Genomic DNA, 19,230 nt, shown 5'->3' with positions numbered 1-19,230 from the left:
TCCAGTTATGCCTTTTTTTACTATGTGCATTCCAGTGCAAGAGCAAGGTCTTAAAGTCTCATTCACAAGGAAATTCTTCCTTTTGTTTAAGCAAAAGGAACCCCTTCTTACTGCTCTACTGTAATGCAAAGCAATACTATTATGCATTGGAGAGAAAACGTCAGCCATAAATGGTTTTCATTGTCCAAAGGCAACTTTTCGTGTGTCAGAGAAGAGAAAAACTATGCCTGAAGACAGTTTCTCAGTTACATCCCAGAGTTCATCCCAGCTCCTCCCATCCTATCTCCAACCTCAGTAGCAAACAACTGCGCTCTGTATTTCTCCCTGCTTCTGTCACTTGGCTGTGCCAGTTGGCTGTAAGAGGTGTCTTAACGATTTGCAACTGTGCACATTGATCGAGGTGTTTTAAATGTGTCTAGTGGCTTGGAGTGCTTCTGGACTGTGATTGAGCAACTTTAATGGGGACTGTTTTCAGAGGAGGCATGGGGGGGTGTTTTCTGAAATCTGTCTTCTTAAGAATTCCCAGGATAGATGTCTAGCCTCTGATTTAAGCTTTAACTTTAGAGAGGAAAATACTTTGATTATTTAGCAAACTGAGTACTGAAGTAGTCCAGTTGCCCTCACAGTCACATGGCTTTGTAGCCCTTCCTCTTGTAGCTGGAAAGGTCATAAGCATTTTCAGGAAAATGAGGATCTGTGCATCCAAGGATGCATAAAGACAACTATCACAAAAACAGTTACATGAAAATCTACACATAGCAGAGCTGTTCTCTGTACTGCACCCCAGGCACTTGCCGAGCACCTCGCCCTTGTTTAACAGTGGTTAGCTTATGCAAGTCTGATGGGCAACCCTTAAGAAATTATTTCTAGTTATTTCTTTGAATTCTGTGGTAGGTCTTTCCATAGACTAACAGTAACAGGGCTGCAGGATGGAGCAAAAACGCCAGACTGAAGCACAGTGCAACAAGCACTAAGATGCTAATCCAATTGTTCATGTTTCATAATTCTCTACTAACTGGCAAGGATAAAAGTGCATCCAATAGAGTGCAGTGCTGTACTTCAGTCTGTACATTTAAACAGACTCTGGAAAGCTTTCTGAATCCTCTGTGCAGCAGAGGAGAGTTCTGTGTCATACACTTCACTGCATTACCCTGAGTAAAAAGTCTTGTTTGGAGATTATGCATACCCTGTCTTGTCAAATATTCTGGATGTTTTCTATGAAAAACACAAAGCTATTTAGGTATTGCACAGCCTTAGAAACATATGGAGGATTTTAACACATTGTGCTAGATCTTAATTAGTTACTAGGAAAGAGTTGTGCCATGGTTGCAATATTTCATTTTGGAAATGAACTGGTCTTATGATAGCTGAGGAAAAAGCTGAACTGCAGGAGGACATTAGGGAGTATAATGTTGTAGGGAGCCCACCATCCAAACTGCTTAGTGAAGACTCTGGAACACCTCACTTACTGACAGTCGGGCATCTTAGGCATCCATCTTCACTGAGTTTGAAGTTAGATAAAACATAATTGACCATCGAAGTCATGGAATCATCTTCATTACCTTGAATGTTCTTTAAAGCAGACCAACAGTTATTTGACTACAAAAAAGTGTCAGCTGACTTGATTCTTAATCTGCAGAAGTGTATCTGTCAGTAATTTGTGCACTCTTCAGAAAGAGATAAGGAGTTGGGTGTATAAAGGTTTCATATTGTTTTGCACAGAAATGATTGATCTTAGAACCACGCAGCAGTTGCTGTTCAATATGGTGGTTGTGTGCTTGTTGCTTTGTCGTTGTTGTCATCTAGAGCCTCTGTGCTGGTCTCAAGAATCAGGTTTAAATGCCTCTGTGCTGGTCTCAAGAATCAGGTTTAAATGCCTCTGTGTTGGTCCTAAGAATGAGGTTTAAATGCCTCTGTGCTGGTCTCAAGAATCAGGTTTAAATGCCTCTGTGTTGGTCCTGAGAATGAGGTTTAAATGCCCCTGTGCTGGTCTCAAGAATGAGGTTTAAATGCCTCTGTGCTGGTCTCAAGAATCAGGTTTAAATGCCTCTGTGTTGGTCCTGAGAATGAGGTTTAAATGCCTCTGTGCTGGTCTCAAGGATCAGGTTTAAATGCCTCTGTGCTGGTCTCAAGAATCAGGTTTAAGTTACCTGGAAACACAGTCGTATGTGAGGACTGAAGGTAGTTGGTCATTTCGACTGCTTCCTGGATGTCAGTCACCTCAAAAGCTGTTAAAAGCAGAGACATTCCCATGTACATGAAATCTAGCAGGTTTCCCTTACAACTCCTGTCCAAACGCTCCTCACCTACATTGTGTTAGAGACAGGACATCAGTTGTGTGTCAGCTGAGGAGACATACAGAGCCAAACCCCGATGCATTCACACCATGGCTGCTGCTGGGGTGCAGTCACGAGCGGTGCTGTGTGTCTGAGTAGATACAAAGGAATTCTGTGTGCTGCAGCTGAGTGATGGACAGAGGCACGTAGTCTTCTAAGAAGCTCTGGCTTAAGCTGTTTACTATCTTCCTTCTAATTTTTGTTAATCTTTTCACCTGCCAGTTGCTGGAAGGATTTCCACATGCCTCTTTTCTGTCTCTCGTTGGTTCAGAAGAACAGAAACGTTGTCCTGCTGTCCTGGGTTAACAGGTTAACTTCTAATTCTGCCTTGTGAATCATCCCTTTTGGTAGACCAAAGTTTAGAGGCTTGCTTCTCCATTGTTTCACACCTGAATAGTTCCAGTACAGTTATTTCCTACTTCACACCACTGTGAAGTGGAAGAAATAACAGAGCGGGGCTGTGAGTGCTACGTATCAAACAATAGCAGGTGTGCTGTGCCCGGCTAAAGCTGGCTGGCAATGTTTGCTAATGCTGTGTTTGGGGTGGTGCTGTTTGTTTGTCTGTTTTTCTGCAAGAAATGTTAGTTTGGCAAAGGTTTTCTTTGTTATGACACACTTCGGTACAATGAAAGCTGATTTCCTGCAAGTCCAATGGGCAACTTGTGCATCCAGAGATTATGGGGGCAAACTTTAGAAGTAAGGACTCCTTAGCTCCTATATTTCTTATTGTAGTCTTAGAGATGCAGGAACCAGTTCTCAGTTCTGCAGATGAGAGCCTGGGAACATAGGAAATGGTGGCTTGGCTGAGATCTTGAGGCTGCCTTCTGCAGAATCCAATGGTGTTGCTTTTATTGTGTTTCCTGAGGCCTCAGTGTCTCACCCTCAGATAAGAGTTAAGAACTCTACAAGGATTGGGGTGCTTGAGCTTCTGGCAGAAGCAGTTTTATAGCTGCTAGTCACAACATCATGAATAATCAGAAGTATAGGAGGTGTGGAGGCCAAGCTAAGCCAGAAGGGGCCTCTGAGCTTAGAAGCTGGGGCTACTAATTCAGTTTATTTAGAAACATTTTTTCAACAGTGGTTATTTCAAAGCAATTTTTTCCTCTTAGGCAAAGCTTTTCAAAATTGATCTTTTTGGAATTTGACAGATATGGCATTTCATGGAACAGAAAATCCTCTTTGTAACAGTTCTGCTTTTAGCAACAGAGGACTGCATTCACCTTCTCCGTCAATGCCAGACTAGTGCTCTGCCTGAGTTCAGTTGATAGAGCTAGAACCTTAATCAAATGATTTTTCTCCTGTGCTTTGTTGCAGTAATATACTCCCTGGGTGACTCAACCATGCATTCATTGTATTCTCCCTAAAGCTAGCGCTAGGTAGTTCTTGGCATGAGCACAGCAACAGCCAGCTGCAGTGATGAGTGAGAGAAATTAGGGGTTAACACATATTTCAAGAGGAAGATACTCTATTACCTGGAGATTTCCTCATTTTTGCAGATATTAAGTCTGAGTTCCATATATCAGCAGCGAACACATAACCACTGCACTCCTCTTCAGAGAGAAGCCAATGACTGCTTCATTTTTTTTAGTGACTCTTTCATTTTTTATTTTATGAAAAACATTTCAGCAAACCTCTCCCATAAAGAAATAGGCTGAGGGAACTTAGGCTCGTTTCACTTTTTGATCAGAACGTTGATTTTTTGGCTCACATATCACCTGCTAAAAAAGCCATTGCTGTGTAGATATGGTTTTAGCTCAAATTAAAACCTGAGCTAGAGGAATTTTCCAGGTGTTCAATCACTGTTTTTCAAGAATGTCACAGTGTGGCCAATGCTACAGGACCACACTTGAGACTCCCAACACACCTAAACCAGTAGCATGTTCAGTGATCATAGAATCATAGAATCAACCAGGTTGGAAGAGATCATCCAGCCCAACCTATCACCCAGCCCTATCCAATCAACTAGACCATGGCACTAAGTGCCTCATCCAGGCTTTTCCTGAACATGTCCAAGGACTTGGACACCTAAGAGATGAAGGCATTTAATGTGGTTAAATGTGCAATAACAAATTCAGAGTAATACCACCATTCTAGGCAAAATAATAAATACAACACTTCCACAAAGATTCATTCCCTCCTCTGAAGCTCTGAGGAAGGTCTCTGCTGGTACTATAACGTCAACTTCACCATACCAGGATTTGCCCTTGGTGTCCCTCATCTCTTAGACTGACATATTTTCAGAACTGGAGAAAAGCTGAATAGTTGGTTCCATTAAATCAGTATATTTTATTGTGGTGTGGTGGTCTCCAGTGGTCTTTCTTACACAGTTGTTATGTTGATGCCAGGGAGCTTGTTCTTGTCTGAGAGGGAAGAAATAAGCCTATGCTCTAGTGAGGGAGATCCATAAATCTCTGTCTGTCTCTAAAAGCTAGGCTGGCTTCTGGTCCCAGTCAAAAGTTCTTCACAGAGAGAGTGATTTGCCACTGGAATGGGCTGCCCAGGGAGGTGGTGCAGTTGCCATCCCTGGAGGTGTTCAAGAAAAGCCTGGCTGAGACACTTAGTGCCATGGTCTAGTTGATTGGACAGGGCTGGGTGATAGGTTGGACTGGATGATCTTGGAGGTCTCTTCCAACCTGGTTGATTCTATGATTAATCTATGATTCCATAAAAATCTTGATCTCCTGCATTAGAGAAAGAACAATGTCAGATTAAAGATTGGTCTACTGCAGAGCACACCCAAGGTCTCTAAATGGACTTCAAGTTCTTAAGGTTAAAATGTAATATTAGTAGTGATTGGCTTCTCACTCTCTTTAATGTTATGTAAGCCATAGAAGAGTGGAGCCAAGGTAATGTCGAGGAAGTGAATGGAAATACTTCAAAACTAGCTTCCAAGACTCAATGGCATTTCATAGCAGGTTCATATTTATGCTTTTAAGAGCAATATGAGTGTAATGTATTTATATAAAAATATAAAATATAAATAAACCAAACCCAAATCCCCCCCAAAAGCAGCCAAAAGCAAACAGAAAACCCACCCCAACATATGGACAGTTTCTCAGTAGGTATAAATTTACACAGGACTTTTGAGTTCAGTGAAGCTTTGAAAATTTATGGAAGGTCAGAACCTTGTCCAATAAATTGCAGTCTGTGGAATGCCTTTATTTGTGTATCAGTAGCTGTGTTATTGCCCCATTTGCTTTATTTTTTTGGTAGCCCAGATACATCTCTGTTGTAATAATGATTTGTTTTATTGTGAGCTTCCTCTTCCAGAAAGATTGTTTTGTATGTACTCAGGAAACAACAAGATATCCTTCATCATGAAATGGTGGGGAAGGTCATATTGGGGTTCATAACCAACAACAGAGCTACTGAGATTTTAGCATTTTCTTGTTTGGGGGTGGGGTTTCGTTGAACCTTTAACCTAACCCATGGAAGTGCTGTGAAGCCAGTGATGAGAGCTTTTGAATCAGCAAAACGAACCATATCTAGTTGAACCACAGAATCTTTATGGTGTTGGAAGGCTGGTGTAATCAAAAGAAAACCAGATTCTTTTTCTTAGTCATCTTAATCCCATCAGTCATGTTGCAGCAAGGGATGCAAATATTCATATACTACAGACTGAGCAATGCTCCGAAATGTTCTGACAATCTGTTACGTTTTGAGCGATGCTTCAACCTTATCACTCAGGGTTTTTTTGTTTTGGTTTGGGGTTGGGATTTTTTTTTTCCTGACTATAAAAAAACCACTACTCATCTCTGTCACATGCTGTACAGGATAAAAAGCCTTTCAGTTTTCTTAACAAGAATCAGATGGCCAGGGTGCTGCTGGAACGCAGCGAATATGCCACTGTCTGTTCAAAGTACAGCTTAATGAGCCAGACTAAACAGACTGGACAATAGAGCTGTGGGGGGAAAGGGCTTCTCGTGGATCTCTGGATCAGCTGCAGCTTTAAGATCTAACTAGTTTCATTTTTCATCTTTACAAGTTCCATTTCCCTGTTTTGTTGGTATAAACTGCATTTCAATGAGCGGACTTCCCTGCCTGCGTGCTGGTATTGTGGGCTTTGGAACAGGGGATCGTGGACGATGCTAGAAATAATTCCTGTCTTTCTCTTTTTCTCTCATAGTCACGACCTATTCCCTCACACCTTACTTCAGCAGTTGCAGAGAGTATCCTGGCTTCCGCCTGTGAGAGTGAAAGCAGAAATGCTGCCAAAAGGATGCGGCTGGATAGACAGCAGGTACTGTGTGGTGTGGGGGGGGGGGCTGCCACATCCCTGGTTGGAAATGCACTAGGATGCTGTGCAGAAGGGGGGTGCAAGCCCTTGCACGTTGCTTGCTGGCAAGAGCAGTTAAAATACAAAAGGTGGAGTTCTTCAGATGAGCTCACGAGCATGCCTGTTATAGTTACATGATCTGTATGAGGTTGTCTAGTGTGTTTACCAGCCCAGCTGGATAAAGCTATGTGTTTGCTCTTCTTAGGGTTGTAGATTGTGAGGGCATAGTGTGTAATCTGCATACTGGAATTAAAAGGAGAACATACTGTCTGTGTGATTTCCATGAATAACAGAAATGGTGCATGTGTCCATGAGTCAGTCTGTTTATCTGTGCACATCCTCTCTCCCAAAATGTGCATACATTTGGAAATGTAAGGTGAAGCAGTGTAAGCTTCTGAAAATACCTGTTTGCCTGAAACAGAAAAGTTATTGTGGTCTCTAGCAAAAGGCTGCCAATTATTAGTCAGTTTTAAAAGCTTGTATCAACATTTATTTCCTGTGATTTATTCCCTTGTTATAGTGCATGTTAGGATTTCCTTGGTTTTAATTTGCTGAGCATTGTGTTTGCTTTCAATCTTTAAAAATCAAACTGGTAGCTCATTCCAGTCTTTGATTATTTACTTGCTCCACAGATAAAGAAAATGCCTCACATTCTTACTGCAAGGACTGTTATGCTCTGATTATCACAGAGTCATCTTAGTAATATCTTACCTGTCCCTAAATATGTCTCTGTCATGGCAGATGAACAGTTTTTGTAGTAAAGAACATGTTTAAAAGAACATTTTTGTTTTATAAGTAGTCCGTTGAGTTGTTTCAGGTTGTGCCCTAACAGGAAATATTTCCTAACTGAATAAGTATTTCCTACTATTATCCCTACAGTATTGATAGTTTAGGATCTGAGAGTGTATATTACTGATTTTTTCCTTGCTCTTATTTTCTTTTGTTAGTTATTTGCATTATTGTGGTATATTTGCCTTAAGATTTAGGTTGGACTGGATGACCTTTGGAGGTTCCTTCCAACGCAGACCATTTTGTGATCAAAGCACTGCACTGTTAATTATGGCATAGTTTAGAAGTTGAGCTCATTCAGGTTGTGTTTTGTATTTTCTCTGTTTCCTGATTTTTCAGTAGCAATAAAAAACACCCCCCAAAAAGGGCTAACAAACCACCATAACTATAAAGGTGATGTGCTCACCCCAAGGAGAAGTAGAAAAGGTTTATGCAAACATTGGTTACTGTCCTGCACAAAACTCAATTTCTTGGTCCTGCCAGGATGAGGCAGAGTTTTGGTGGATCTAAATAAGAACCCTGTAATATTTTTCAAGGAGCCAGAGAAGCAATTTTATTGACACAAACACAATTTTTATTGATGCAAACCTGATTTTAAAGCTGTAGAGAGAGCTCAACAAGCATATTAATAGGATGTACTAAAAAAAGAATAAATATTGGTGTTATTACTGTTACAGAAGGATGTAGCAATAGGTAATTGTTGAGGGGAGAAGTATTCCATTACTCTTCATTGCAGAGTTAAAAATCTCTGCAGGCAGAGAGACTCCAAACTGATCACATCTTAGTTACAAATGTGATGTTGAAGTAGCAAAGCTGCCTACAAAGAGCAGGTGCTGGCTTCTGCTTCCTTCAGCTCTGCCCTGTTATTGGCAGTGAGCTCTGGGAACAGTCTGAAGACAGTTGCAAACAGCACCAGCCATTTGACTCAGCAAGCAGTAAATTAGCTAGATTGCAGTAGCTTTGGTGCCTGCAAAACTATCTGTGAATTCAGGATCGATTTGCTAAATAGTTTTGGCTGGGGAAAAAAAGGAATATGTGTTAGGTAGCTTCATGAAACTTACAGTGAGAAATTTACCCTGCAGAGTGGCACAGTTAAGTCATTAGAGGTAGTAGAAACCTTGGTTCTAGCCCTGGCTCCACTGTAATTTGATTACCTATTCCAAGTATGTGACAATAGCAAAGTAGTCTGAGAGCAAAGGATGCCAGAATGTTTCTGAGTGGAGTATTTAACACACGCTATTATGCTCAGGTCTTATTCTGAGATGGGGTGTGGAACTGTATCCTCACATTCAGGGAAAGTGCCCTGTAGATAAAAGGATTCTATCCTTCTGCCCTTCCCTTTCCCTCTTTCTTTTACTTATTTATACATTTTCTTCACTTGCATACATCCAAAATGAGATATTTTAATTGGATTTTTTTCTTAAACAAAGTCAGGTTGAAAAAATTCAACATGTTGTTTTTCCTGTTCCATAGCTCTTCAAAACAAAGCAACAAAAGCAGCTTTGGTTTCTTGTTATCATGCCTCTCCTTCTCCTTTTGAAAAACAAACTGCCAAATTTAAGCGTTACACCAATGAGTAGGCTCAGGCTTTGAGGATCCTTCAGTGGAAATTTGGGAGGAGGAGAGAGGAAATAAAGTTTGGGTAATGAAAACTACTGCTTCACAATTTTTTTTTAAGAGAACTTCTAATGAGGGACAAGTATTGGACAGTCCTAGAAAGCAGATTAAGAGGATCTCGTAAGAGTATTCACTCAGCACTTCTCCTCAGAGCTGAATGGACACATTGCATTAAAGCTGCTTTATTTTTGCATGCAGCTCAGTGAAGGTCTCCCTTTTCTTCTTCTTTCTGCCTCAAAACGAGATGTAGTTTGCATCCCCACCACTACTTACCCATAAAACACCAATACATTAAGAGCGCTCTCAGTGTTCCACCTGATCTTGAAGATAAGACAAAACTTCAGCAGCTTCCTGTACCTCTTTTCTTCTTTGTTTATGGTCTTCCTCTTCTCCTTTTCTCCTCTTCTCCTTTTCTCCTCTTCTCCATTTCTCCTACTTTCCTTGTCTTGTTATTGTCCTCTTTGAAATAAAGACCAGTGAAAATTCTTCTAGAGAAGGAATGGTATGAAAGAGTAGTTTATGTGTACATCAGTATGTGAGAGGACCTGCCCCTTTACTTTTGCTAAGGAAGATGAAAGGGTGAAATCTTTCTTTGGAATAGCAAGCAAGATCGATGCTAGGGGGAAAATTGCCTTCACCTTTATTTGGATTCAAGCAGTTGCTATCGCAGCTGACTTTCATTTCATTGTTTACTTGGTTAGAATTGATTCTCTTTGCATGCTGTCATGTTGCAAAATTTATGAATGAGCATTTTTCATCTAATTGAAAGAAGACAATTTCTGGGGACCAAGACAAAATGTGAGCTCCTGGGAGCGAAGAGGGAGGATGAATGTGGGAAAGCAGGAAAAGAACTGAATCATAGAACACTCTGTCCGTAGAAGTGTATGAACCATTTTATGGGCTGGCCTCATATAATTTACAAAATTGATGTAGCTTCATTCACACCATGTTGATTTGTAGCAGTTAGGAATCTGGACCTCTGAGAATTCACTATTGTACTTGTAGGTAGGAGAGCAGCCGTCACATATGCCTGCCAAGCCAGTGGACAGGGTTTCCTCATGGATTCAGTCCATGTCCTTCTAGCAATTTGACCTCGATTTCAGTGAATAATGTCATGGAAGGGCTACCATAGCATGCAGAGTTTTTTTGCTCAGTCGAAGGAGTGAGCTACTTGCACTTCTTTCATCCTTGTGCCCAGAATAATCAGACATGCAGTGTGTGACTCCTTTGTAGTTACACAGCAAATGACAAGCTGAGCCCAAAGAGAGCTTAAGCTCAGAGGAAAATGAAAATTATCTTGTATATCTTCCAGCTTAGCAAAGGCATTTCTCAGCCAGAGCTGGCACATTCTAAATTAGTGGAAGCTTGACAGAGTGCTTGCCAGTCAGTATTTTATGGAATGTGCATGCTAAGGAAAAGGGTTTCTGCAATTTGGGGTTTTTTTAAATGTAAATGGAAAGGGTGCAGTTTCATTTCATTCCAGAGACTAACTGAAAATAACAAGTCAGACACCTTTATAGCCTGCTGAGGGTGCTGTCTTCATACCTTCACTGCACAGACATCAGAATCACTATTTTCTGGTAAAATTGGTGATTTTTTTAGTCTGATTTAATTCACCTCTTTATCACCAGCTGCAAGGCATGCGGGAGGTAATAAAAGTCATCTATTAGGATATGTGTACATCTCCACGTGTGCCTGGCAGACAATTCCCCTTCCACTGATCAAACCAGCTACAGGGAGACTTACTTTTAATTCTTCACATGAGATAATATTTGGAGATGGTTGCAAGACAACTTTGCAGTTGCCAAGGGTATTACTTTATCTCTGTCTCCTCTTTGGTTGTTTTCAGTCTCTTCCAGGCATCTCAAAAAAATGTTTCCTCTTTATAAATGGTAAATATCTTTTTAATCAGAAGTTTTATAGATGTGATGTAAGATGTCTGGAGCACATGGCTGTGAGGAGCAGCTGAGGGAATGGGGTTGTTCAGTCTGGAGAAGAGGAGGCAGAGGAGAGATCTCATCTCTCTCTACAACTACCTGAAGGGAGGTTGGAGTGAGGAGGGGGGCAGCCTCTTCTCCTTGATGACAAGTGACAGGACTAAGGAAACAGGGAGGTTTCGGCTGAATATTAGGAAATATTTCTTCACTGAAAGGATTATCAAATATTGGAATGGGCTGTCCAGGGCAGTGGTGGAGTCACTATCCCTGGAGGTGTTCAAGAGGTGTGTGGACCTGGCTCTTAGGGGTATAGCTTAGTGTTGACTCTTCAGTGCTGAGGTAAAGGTTGGTCTGGATGATCTTCAAGGTCTCTTCCAACCAGATACATTCTGTAATTAGGATGAATGTGCAGATTGTGTTTCTGAGTCCTGTGGAAGCTACCAGTTTCTTTAGTTATAAAAGCTAAGCTCATTAAAAAACAAACAACAATAAAACAAACCCTTGATTATTTGAGTTTTGAGTGCACAGACTACCATGCACTGTGATCATAGAACCATGGAATCACTGAGCCTGAAGGAGACCTCCAAGATCATCCAGTCCAACCTAGCACCCAGCCCTATCCAGTCAACCAGACCATGGCACTAAGTGCCTCAGCCAGGCTTTTCTTGAACACCTCCAAGGATGGTGACTCCACCACCTCCCTGGGCAGCCCATTCCAATGCCAATCACTTTCTCCTCCTAACATCCAGCCTCTATCTCCTCCTGCACAACTTGAGACTGTGTCCCCTTGTTCTGTTGCTGCTTGCCTGGGATGCTATGAAGCAGTTCTTTATAATAGACACAATGCATTTTTAAGAAGCCTTTTATCAAGAGGAAAGCTTTTTTTTTTTACTTCTTTTTCCCCTCCTCATGCTGTGATTTGTAACCAGGCAAATTAATTATCAATAATCACCATGGTAGAGTGAAAGATAATATTTAACCTCTAAGGAAAAACAAAATTTAATGATGCCAAGTTTACACTGAAACATAAATGAACATAAACATTTGTAAAGAGGCACTTTAAACCATTCCTCTAGTTTGGGGGCTAAAAGGAAGGCAAATATAAAGTTTTCAGTGTTTTAGTGGCATAGGAATAGAGTGTTGAGTATTGTAACCTTTAGTAATTTTAACAATGTTGCTTTTAGCTGTTAGAGGAGTAGGAGTAGGTGGCTATTAGGTTTCTGGCAAAGCAATTATGGCCTAGAGACATGTGCTGGGAGCTGACCTGACATTTGCCTTCGGATAGTTGTCATAGCAGCAACCTGAATAGAGCGGCTTGATACAAATGCTGGTTGCAGCCTGGCTGCAGGTTCTGCGCTAATGCAATACATCTGAATATTAATACAAACGTGCATGTACTGTCACTTGGAAATCACCATTACTGTGTTTCCTTCCATTTGTATCTAATTCCTAAATGTTCATGTTGGAAGAGAGGAGGTGTTAATGATCTGCCTCCATGCAATTCCTGCTGCCTTTGCTCTGCATATAGCAAGGGGTCGACCTAAAGAAAGCCTCTTCAAGCAGGGTTTTATTAGCAAAAGAAATACAAATGTCTGGCTGTTGCAGACCAGGAGCAGGCTGCGTCTCAATTAAGAAGGAAGGAAATCACTGGTGGACAAATGACAGGTAATTGTAAAACTGTTTGGGGGGAAATGAATTGAAAAGCTAAATTTCACTGAAGGCATGGGTCTCCGTCGCAGGATCGCTGCAGCTGGCTTTCAGCGGTGCTGAGGACAACACCTTCAAACATACTTGTTTTGAGGACAGATAATTTATGTTTCAATTGTCCCACTAAAGCACAGCTTCTAAATCTTGACAATGAGCAATTATTTCCTATATTACACTTTGGACAACAGGAAAGAATGAGGAGGGATACAGATTCGTGTGCCTGTGTGCATGCTGTTGTTTTCTTTCTTGTTCAATGTGATACTGCAGCTTCCAGGAGGAAGGAAGAAACAAATGGTAGCATTCTTAAATGCCCTGTTTATTCTGTTATTTATTGTCTGGTTTTGTATCAAGGGCAAATTTGAGCAGTATTGGTTACAGAAAATGAGTTAAGCAAAAATATCTTCCAGTGGACAGTGGAGAATGCCCTACCGAGGCACTGCTTCTGTGGCAGGGAGCATGAAGAAGCAGTTTTGTTTCAGGAAGGTGGAGTCTTTTCCACAGCTATTCAGTGCCCAGGAAGAGCATGTCAGTGATACATCCTTGTTAGAGATGGAGGAGAAAGCAACAGGAATTCCCTTCCTGTTGGGTTTCACAGCCTAATTTACTCTAGAGAATGGGAAAGCAAAGGCACTTGGTCCATGCTGACAAGTGGCAGCAGTGCAGCAGGATGGGGCCATGTCCTTTCTCTGCTCTGTGTGTGTACAAGACCTGAAAAATCCCAGCTCAAAGTGATTTTCACTTCAGAATGAGAGGCTTGCAGAGGCCAAGGTAATAGAAAAGGCCAAAGGAATGCAGGCAGTTCACTTAACATGAAATCCCCAAATCGACAAGAGGCAGAAGTCACTTTAACTTGGATAGGGCTCGTTGTGTCTTAGAGAAGCTTTATTCATAATATGTTGTTTGTATTTGGACATCTCTTTGTGATTTGGTATTTAAAAGGGATCAGAGTGATTTCAGTACTTTATCTGTGTTCCAGATAATCACTAAGATGACTGTAACATCCTTGGTCACCCACATTAGCTTGTTCACTTCCATTATTTCCCCACCTAATGATTATTTTACTTCTTAGCTGGTCCTTTGTTTGCTTCTGTGGTTCCAGATGATAAGCCTTAACCATTGGGGCACAAATTACTATGCAGGCACTGTTTAGCTGCATGTGGGTTATTGTCAGGAGATCAAATTATGTCCTGGTATTGGGAAACTTAGCTTCCTATGCAGAACGCACTGGTCATATTATCAGGGGGAAGAAAACAAGTGGTATACATTGTAATTTTAAATCCTGCTGCCTTTCAAGTTAGTGGCAAAATTCCTGATTTCAGCAGTGCTGGGTAGGGTTCTGTCATTAACAGATGCAGCTGGAGGAACTGCTGAGTAGCATAGGCCATCCTCCCCCTCCCCGCCCCCGCCGTGCTCCAGCCCAACCTGCATTAGATTTGCTACATGTATTGGAAAGGCATAATGTGCAAGGCATGCAATTGCAAACAATTTCATGCCTTGGATTTACAGTGAGGCCCTAAGGTGAGCAGCTAATTTTTCACCTCAACACAGAGATCATTAAATTAGAAAATGCTTTATTTTGCCAGGCTCTTCAGGCTGAGCATATTATGGTTGAATTTCAGCAGAGAACACTTTCAACACCCTGACCTGCAAAGAAGGTTTGACTGTGAAGTAAAATTGATGCCAATGTAAGGTTTCTGTTCTGGTGGTTAGTTGATAAATTTGAAGGCTCCTGTTGAGCTGTTTGTTTAACAGGTGTTACAGCACAGGCAGGGAATAATTTCTGGTGGGTAAATCCTTGTTACTGTGCAGAGCTTGGGCTGGTTTAATGAAATCAATGAACACCCAATATGAATGTGCAAACTCTTTATTTTTCAAGAGTGGAGTGGTTTGGGTTTAACTGATGAATTAGCAAATGTGAAAGACATTTTAAATCCTAAATTGCTCCTAAACTCAAAGCATGAGTTGTACAGTGGATTCAGATGAATTCATTGCTATGCAACACTGCAGCTCTCTATGCAGAAAATGTATGTAGGAATGTACACACAGCCTGCTTATGTTTGGTAGCAGGAACATATTTGTGATTCAGCAACTGGTTTGATGTCCCTAAACTAAATTTAGAAACATATTTTTCCTGGGAAAAAAAAATCTAAAATATAACAAACCATGGGAGCAGGAGCTGAGAGCACTGCTGCTAAAGAGGCTAGGCTCAAGGCAAGGCAGCCAAAAAGGCTGTGGCCAGCAGCCCAGGCATGGTGCCAAAAGAATCCTGCCCTGAAATGAGAATATTTGGTGAACAGATTTGTACTGCAGTGCACAAATTTCATGCTTATTACTCATGGTATTTTGTATTAAGCTTCAGTTTTACTGTCTCCATTAATAAAGCAAATCAGAAAGTGCATCCTGCAAAGGCCAGTTAAAGTTCATTTCTTTGTTTCTTCCAGTGGCTTATGCTACTCTGGTTTGGTGACTCTGGAATCAAAAGGCCATACCCCAAAGCATCACTTCTTATCATCTGAGGCTTTTAAAATACAGAAATCTTACAGTACTGAAGTTAAAGGATGTGCACCAAGTTCTGTCAAAAATGTAGAGCAGGTCTTCTTCAGCAGCAAAATATTTTCTTTCTACTAAACAGTGTGAGACAGGTTGGGAAGGTCAGAAGGGTTTTAAAATACCTCTTCTTTTTAAAAGATTGTTTTTTCCCTAACTGTACAAGTCAAGTTGTACCCAGGGCAGCATTCAAAACCAGACACCCTGCATTGAATTTTGGTTTTCACCAGATATGAATCATAGAATCATAGATTCAACCAGGTTGGAAGAGACCTCCAAGATCATCCAGTCCAACCTATCACCCAGCCCCATCCAGTCAACTAGACCATGGCACAGTAATCGTCAATCAACACTACCAAACACAGGCTAATATCTGAGCCAGGTGTTGAAAACAAGAACCAGTCGTAGGTCCATGTGAAGAAAGTCATTGCCCGCTCTCTGACAGAGAAGGAAAGTGGTTTTCAGAAGGCAGCTATTTGTAACTCCCACTGAAACGTCCCTGTGGAAGAGACCCCATACTGTAAAGATGGCAGTGGGCTAGAATCTCCAACACACCTGGGTTTTTTTCCTTTTCAAAGCAGAGCACACAGGCTTTATTAAGTAGGTGAAACTTAGGAAGCTGATTCAGCATTGACCAAAGATGCTTCATGTCTAGGCTGTCATCTTCTGTATCTTAGCATATGTATCTATATGAATGAAGAATCTAAATGAAGAAGAATTTAATTTGGAACCTGCTATGAAGTGGTTTTGCCCATTCTCCCTGCCACACACTCCAACAGATGTAGTAGTTTTTAAAGTGTGGGGCAGAAGAGAAATAGGAAGAAGCACCTAAAAGTGCTTGCAGTAAGACCTTTTTCAGTAGCTGCATCTCCATACCCCAGAGCCAGCAGGTGTGTGGAAAGCTGTTTTGTGTCAAGAAAAGATGCTGTCAGTGGTGGGAGTAACACTAGTTGTAATGCAGTAGATGAAGAGACCTGTAGTGGGAGGTTTAATTGTGTTGACCGTGATGATATTGTAGTAATAAATCTGCAAAGCTGGCACTAGGATTGCTCTGCTACTCCCACACACTTTCCCCTGCACAGTCCCTAAACATTTGATTTGTGAGTTTAAAAATGGTCTGTGTTGGTACTCTGCTGCCACAGTCCTGCACTGAATGGAGTAAGGCTCATCTCTCCCAGCTGAAAGTGCTGCCCATTGTGATTTTGTGATTGTGGTCACTAAAAAATGGCACGGTGGAAAGGGGAACTGAAACACCCCTTCCTGTAGGAGTGCCTTGCTGAGGTAATTTACTGAGGACAGTACACATGAATGTGAGAAATGCAGATTAAAAAGCTTGACTGTGCTCATAGAAGTGGAGCTGCCTGAGGCACAGCGAGGCTTGTTCTGAATGAGAGGAGCACACGGCGAGGGAGGGATTTCTCTTGCTTTGCATTCTCTGCTGCAGCAGTAAGTCCTGCTACGCTTTGTCAGCACACATCAGTTCCAGTGATACACTGATTCGCTTAGCACCCTTACCTGCAGGCAAAACTGCTCTTGGGATGGGAAAAGATGGTATTGTTTCCTTGCAGTTTATGTTGTCTGTGTGTGGAAGAAAGGTCAGATATTCAGGCTTCTCCATTTGTACTCCCTGTCGATGAGGAAGCAGCAGAAGCCATCAGTAGCTGTACTCTTCTGCGTGGTGCTGGCCTCTGCAAAGGAACTGGCTTTGGAAGGGCTGGAGGGGGTGTGCAGCAGCATAAGGACAAATGTGACATAACCTGGACTTCATTTCCACCGAGGTTATGCCTTTATTTTCTTTAGATTTTTAGCCAAGCCAATTTCATCAGTGGCATCCTTGACCCTGGAGTTTATTATGCAGTGGTTCACTTTTGGAATCAGGCAGGTACCAGATGAGCTGTCTTAGGAGAAGACTTAGCAAGGTCAGGTCCTGTGGTCCTGAGCCTTGATCTATCTTAGAGAGATCCATGGAGGTGGTAGAGGGAAGGAAAGGATCCTTTCCTGTTCTCTCTCGCCCTGTCTTGTGTGGTAGGCTGAAGGAGTCAGTGATGCAGTCTCCCAAGAGAAATTATTTCCTTTGAAGCAAAATGCTGGCTGAGAGTGAGTGGGGAGGTGCAAATAGAGGAGATGGGGAATCTTAGTGGTCCCTACTGAAAGAAGGCTTAAATCAGTAAATTATCTTAAAGTCCAAGACAAGGGCTGAGCTGTGCTGTTCTTTTGGTCAGAATGAAAATCTGCCTTTGTTTTCTGCCTGTCCTGAGAGGAAAAAAATCTCTCTGAGGCTTGATCCTGGCAAATCTCTCTGCCAGTGCAGTGGGGAGGAGCAAAAGAGAGGAGCATCTTCTCCTCTGGTGTTCCTCTGCAAAGCAGAAAATGGTGCCCCTGAAGACTTTTCTGCTCTTTGCATGGCAGCTTTGTCCCTTTCTCTGGGTTTGCACCACTTCTCCAGGAGAAACAGCACATGTGTTTTGTGAAATACACTATGTCCATTTAGTTGTTTTGCCAAGGCACAAAGCCACTGCCACAATTCATGTATTCAAGCTAGGTCAAGTCCTGCCTCTTAAATACATGTATCTGTTTGTCAGCAGTGCTGGCCATCGCTGTACACAGTACTTAGAACTGCAATGAGGAACTCATCATAGTGTGTATACTTCAGTGCACTGTGCACTTGTATGGCGAGGCAACTTTCTATTAGTAGGGATGAAACTATTTGGGACTGACTTTTTTCATGCATTCAAATTCTCTAGAAAATGTAAAGAGCATAACTATGTCCAGTATAACTTAGGAAATAGCTTATGAAGGTGGATAACTGCAACCTAAGACAAGAACAGCAGGAACTACGAATGAAGTTAATGTGCAGGACACTTCTCATCTTTAATCTGCCTCACATGGGTTTGCTGCATTGAGTTACACTTTTTAACATTCCTTTGTCCCTGCTGGAAAAAGAACATACCAGGGAAAGCACATGCAAAAATCAGCTATCTAGAAGCTAACTAGATAGCAGTGTGTTTATCTCAAACAGCACAGGAAAAGGTAAATGCCATCCTTATCCATCCGGACAGAGAGACACATGGCCCTTTAGAAGGACTCATTTTCTCTTTCCCCAGTAAGCCTGCATCAGAGTTATCTGAACTGTGGGAATAGCTCATCCACGTGTCCATGGTCAACCAGCAGCACTGGTGACCTCCAAAAGCTTATGTTACTCTTCTGCTATCACAGTGGATAATGAACTGGCTGAAGCTGACAGGCTATGAAAAATGATCCATCTGCTTTACTATTACTCCAACAAAAGTGATTCTCCAGCAACCCCAGCCACATGAGTACCTCTTCAGTTTGCAGGTGAAGTGGCAGTGGGGAAAAACAAAACTGAAACACTGCAATGTGAAAACAGTAACCTTTTATTTAAGGTTAAAGTAGCCATTCCAGCCTATAAATAATGTGTCATCCTATCAGAAAGGCAGAAGGCTGAGGTTCATTTTTCTCTCCCCTACACAACAGCATCCTTTTATTTTCATCTTCTTATCCCGTGTCTGTCTCATGCTTTCATTTCTTGTTGAACACTGGCTGCTGTCATTTCTGATGCCTGGTGACATCACTGATGCTGGCAGTTCATTTCAGAGTTAAATGGAAAGCAGAAGGAACCTACTGCCCTTCTAATCTGAAACTGTAGCATGCTGCTTTCTTTTCTTGGCACTATGCTCTGCATCAGGAGGATGGTTTGGAGGTCCTCAAACTTTTGGAGGCTAAATGAACTTTTTGATAGACACTTCAAGTTCCCACATCACCACTAGCATTGCAGAGAGTTTGGATGCCTGACTGGAGTCTGTGTTACAGCTGATTAAGTGGTATTAGACTATAAAAATATATACTCACTATCTAAAAAAAAAAACTATTCTTGTTTTTTACTTGAAATATGAAAACTGTTTTAATACTCGACTTCATGGCAAAATCTTTGTTAATACCTAAACTTCTGGCAGTAACTCGTTCAATGCAGTTGTATCTGCATGCTAGAAGCACTTCTTCT

General features: G+C 41.6%; 1 protein-coding gene across 5 annotated transcripts in view; it reads left to right on the top strand.

The window, feature by feature from the left end:
• The window catches only part of NOL4 (nucleolar protein 4), a 179,883-nt gene that overhangs the window by 140,377 nt on the left and 20,276 nt on the right, over positions 1-19,230 (top strand). For all 5 annotated transcript variants that reach the window (XM_064170438.1, XM_064170437.1, XM_064170440.1 and 2 more), the window contains one exon: positions 6,463-6,576. In XM_064170438.1, coding sequence (XP_064026508.1) covers positions 6,463-6,576 — 114 coding nt within the window. The remainder of the gene's footprint in view (positions 1-6,462; positions 6,577-19,230) is intronic.

Source organism: Pogoniulus pusillus, chromosome 34 (genome assembly GCF_015220805.1).
Source record: "Pogoniulus pusillus isolate bPogPus1 chromosome 34, bPogPus1.pri, whole genome shotgun sequence".
Classification (NCBI taxonomy): domain Eukaryota; kingdom Metazoa; phylum Chordata; class Aves; order Piciformes; family Lybiidae; genus Pogoniulus; species Pogoniulus pusillus.
The sequence above is the reverse complement of the archived record's forward strand: the minus strand, read 5'-3'. Positions and strand labels throughout refer to the sequence as shown.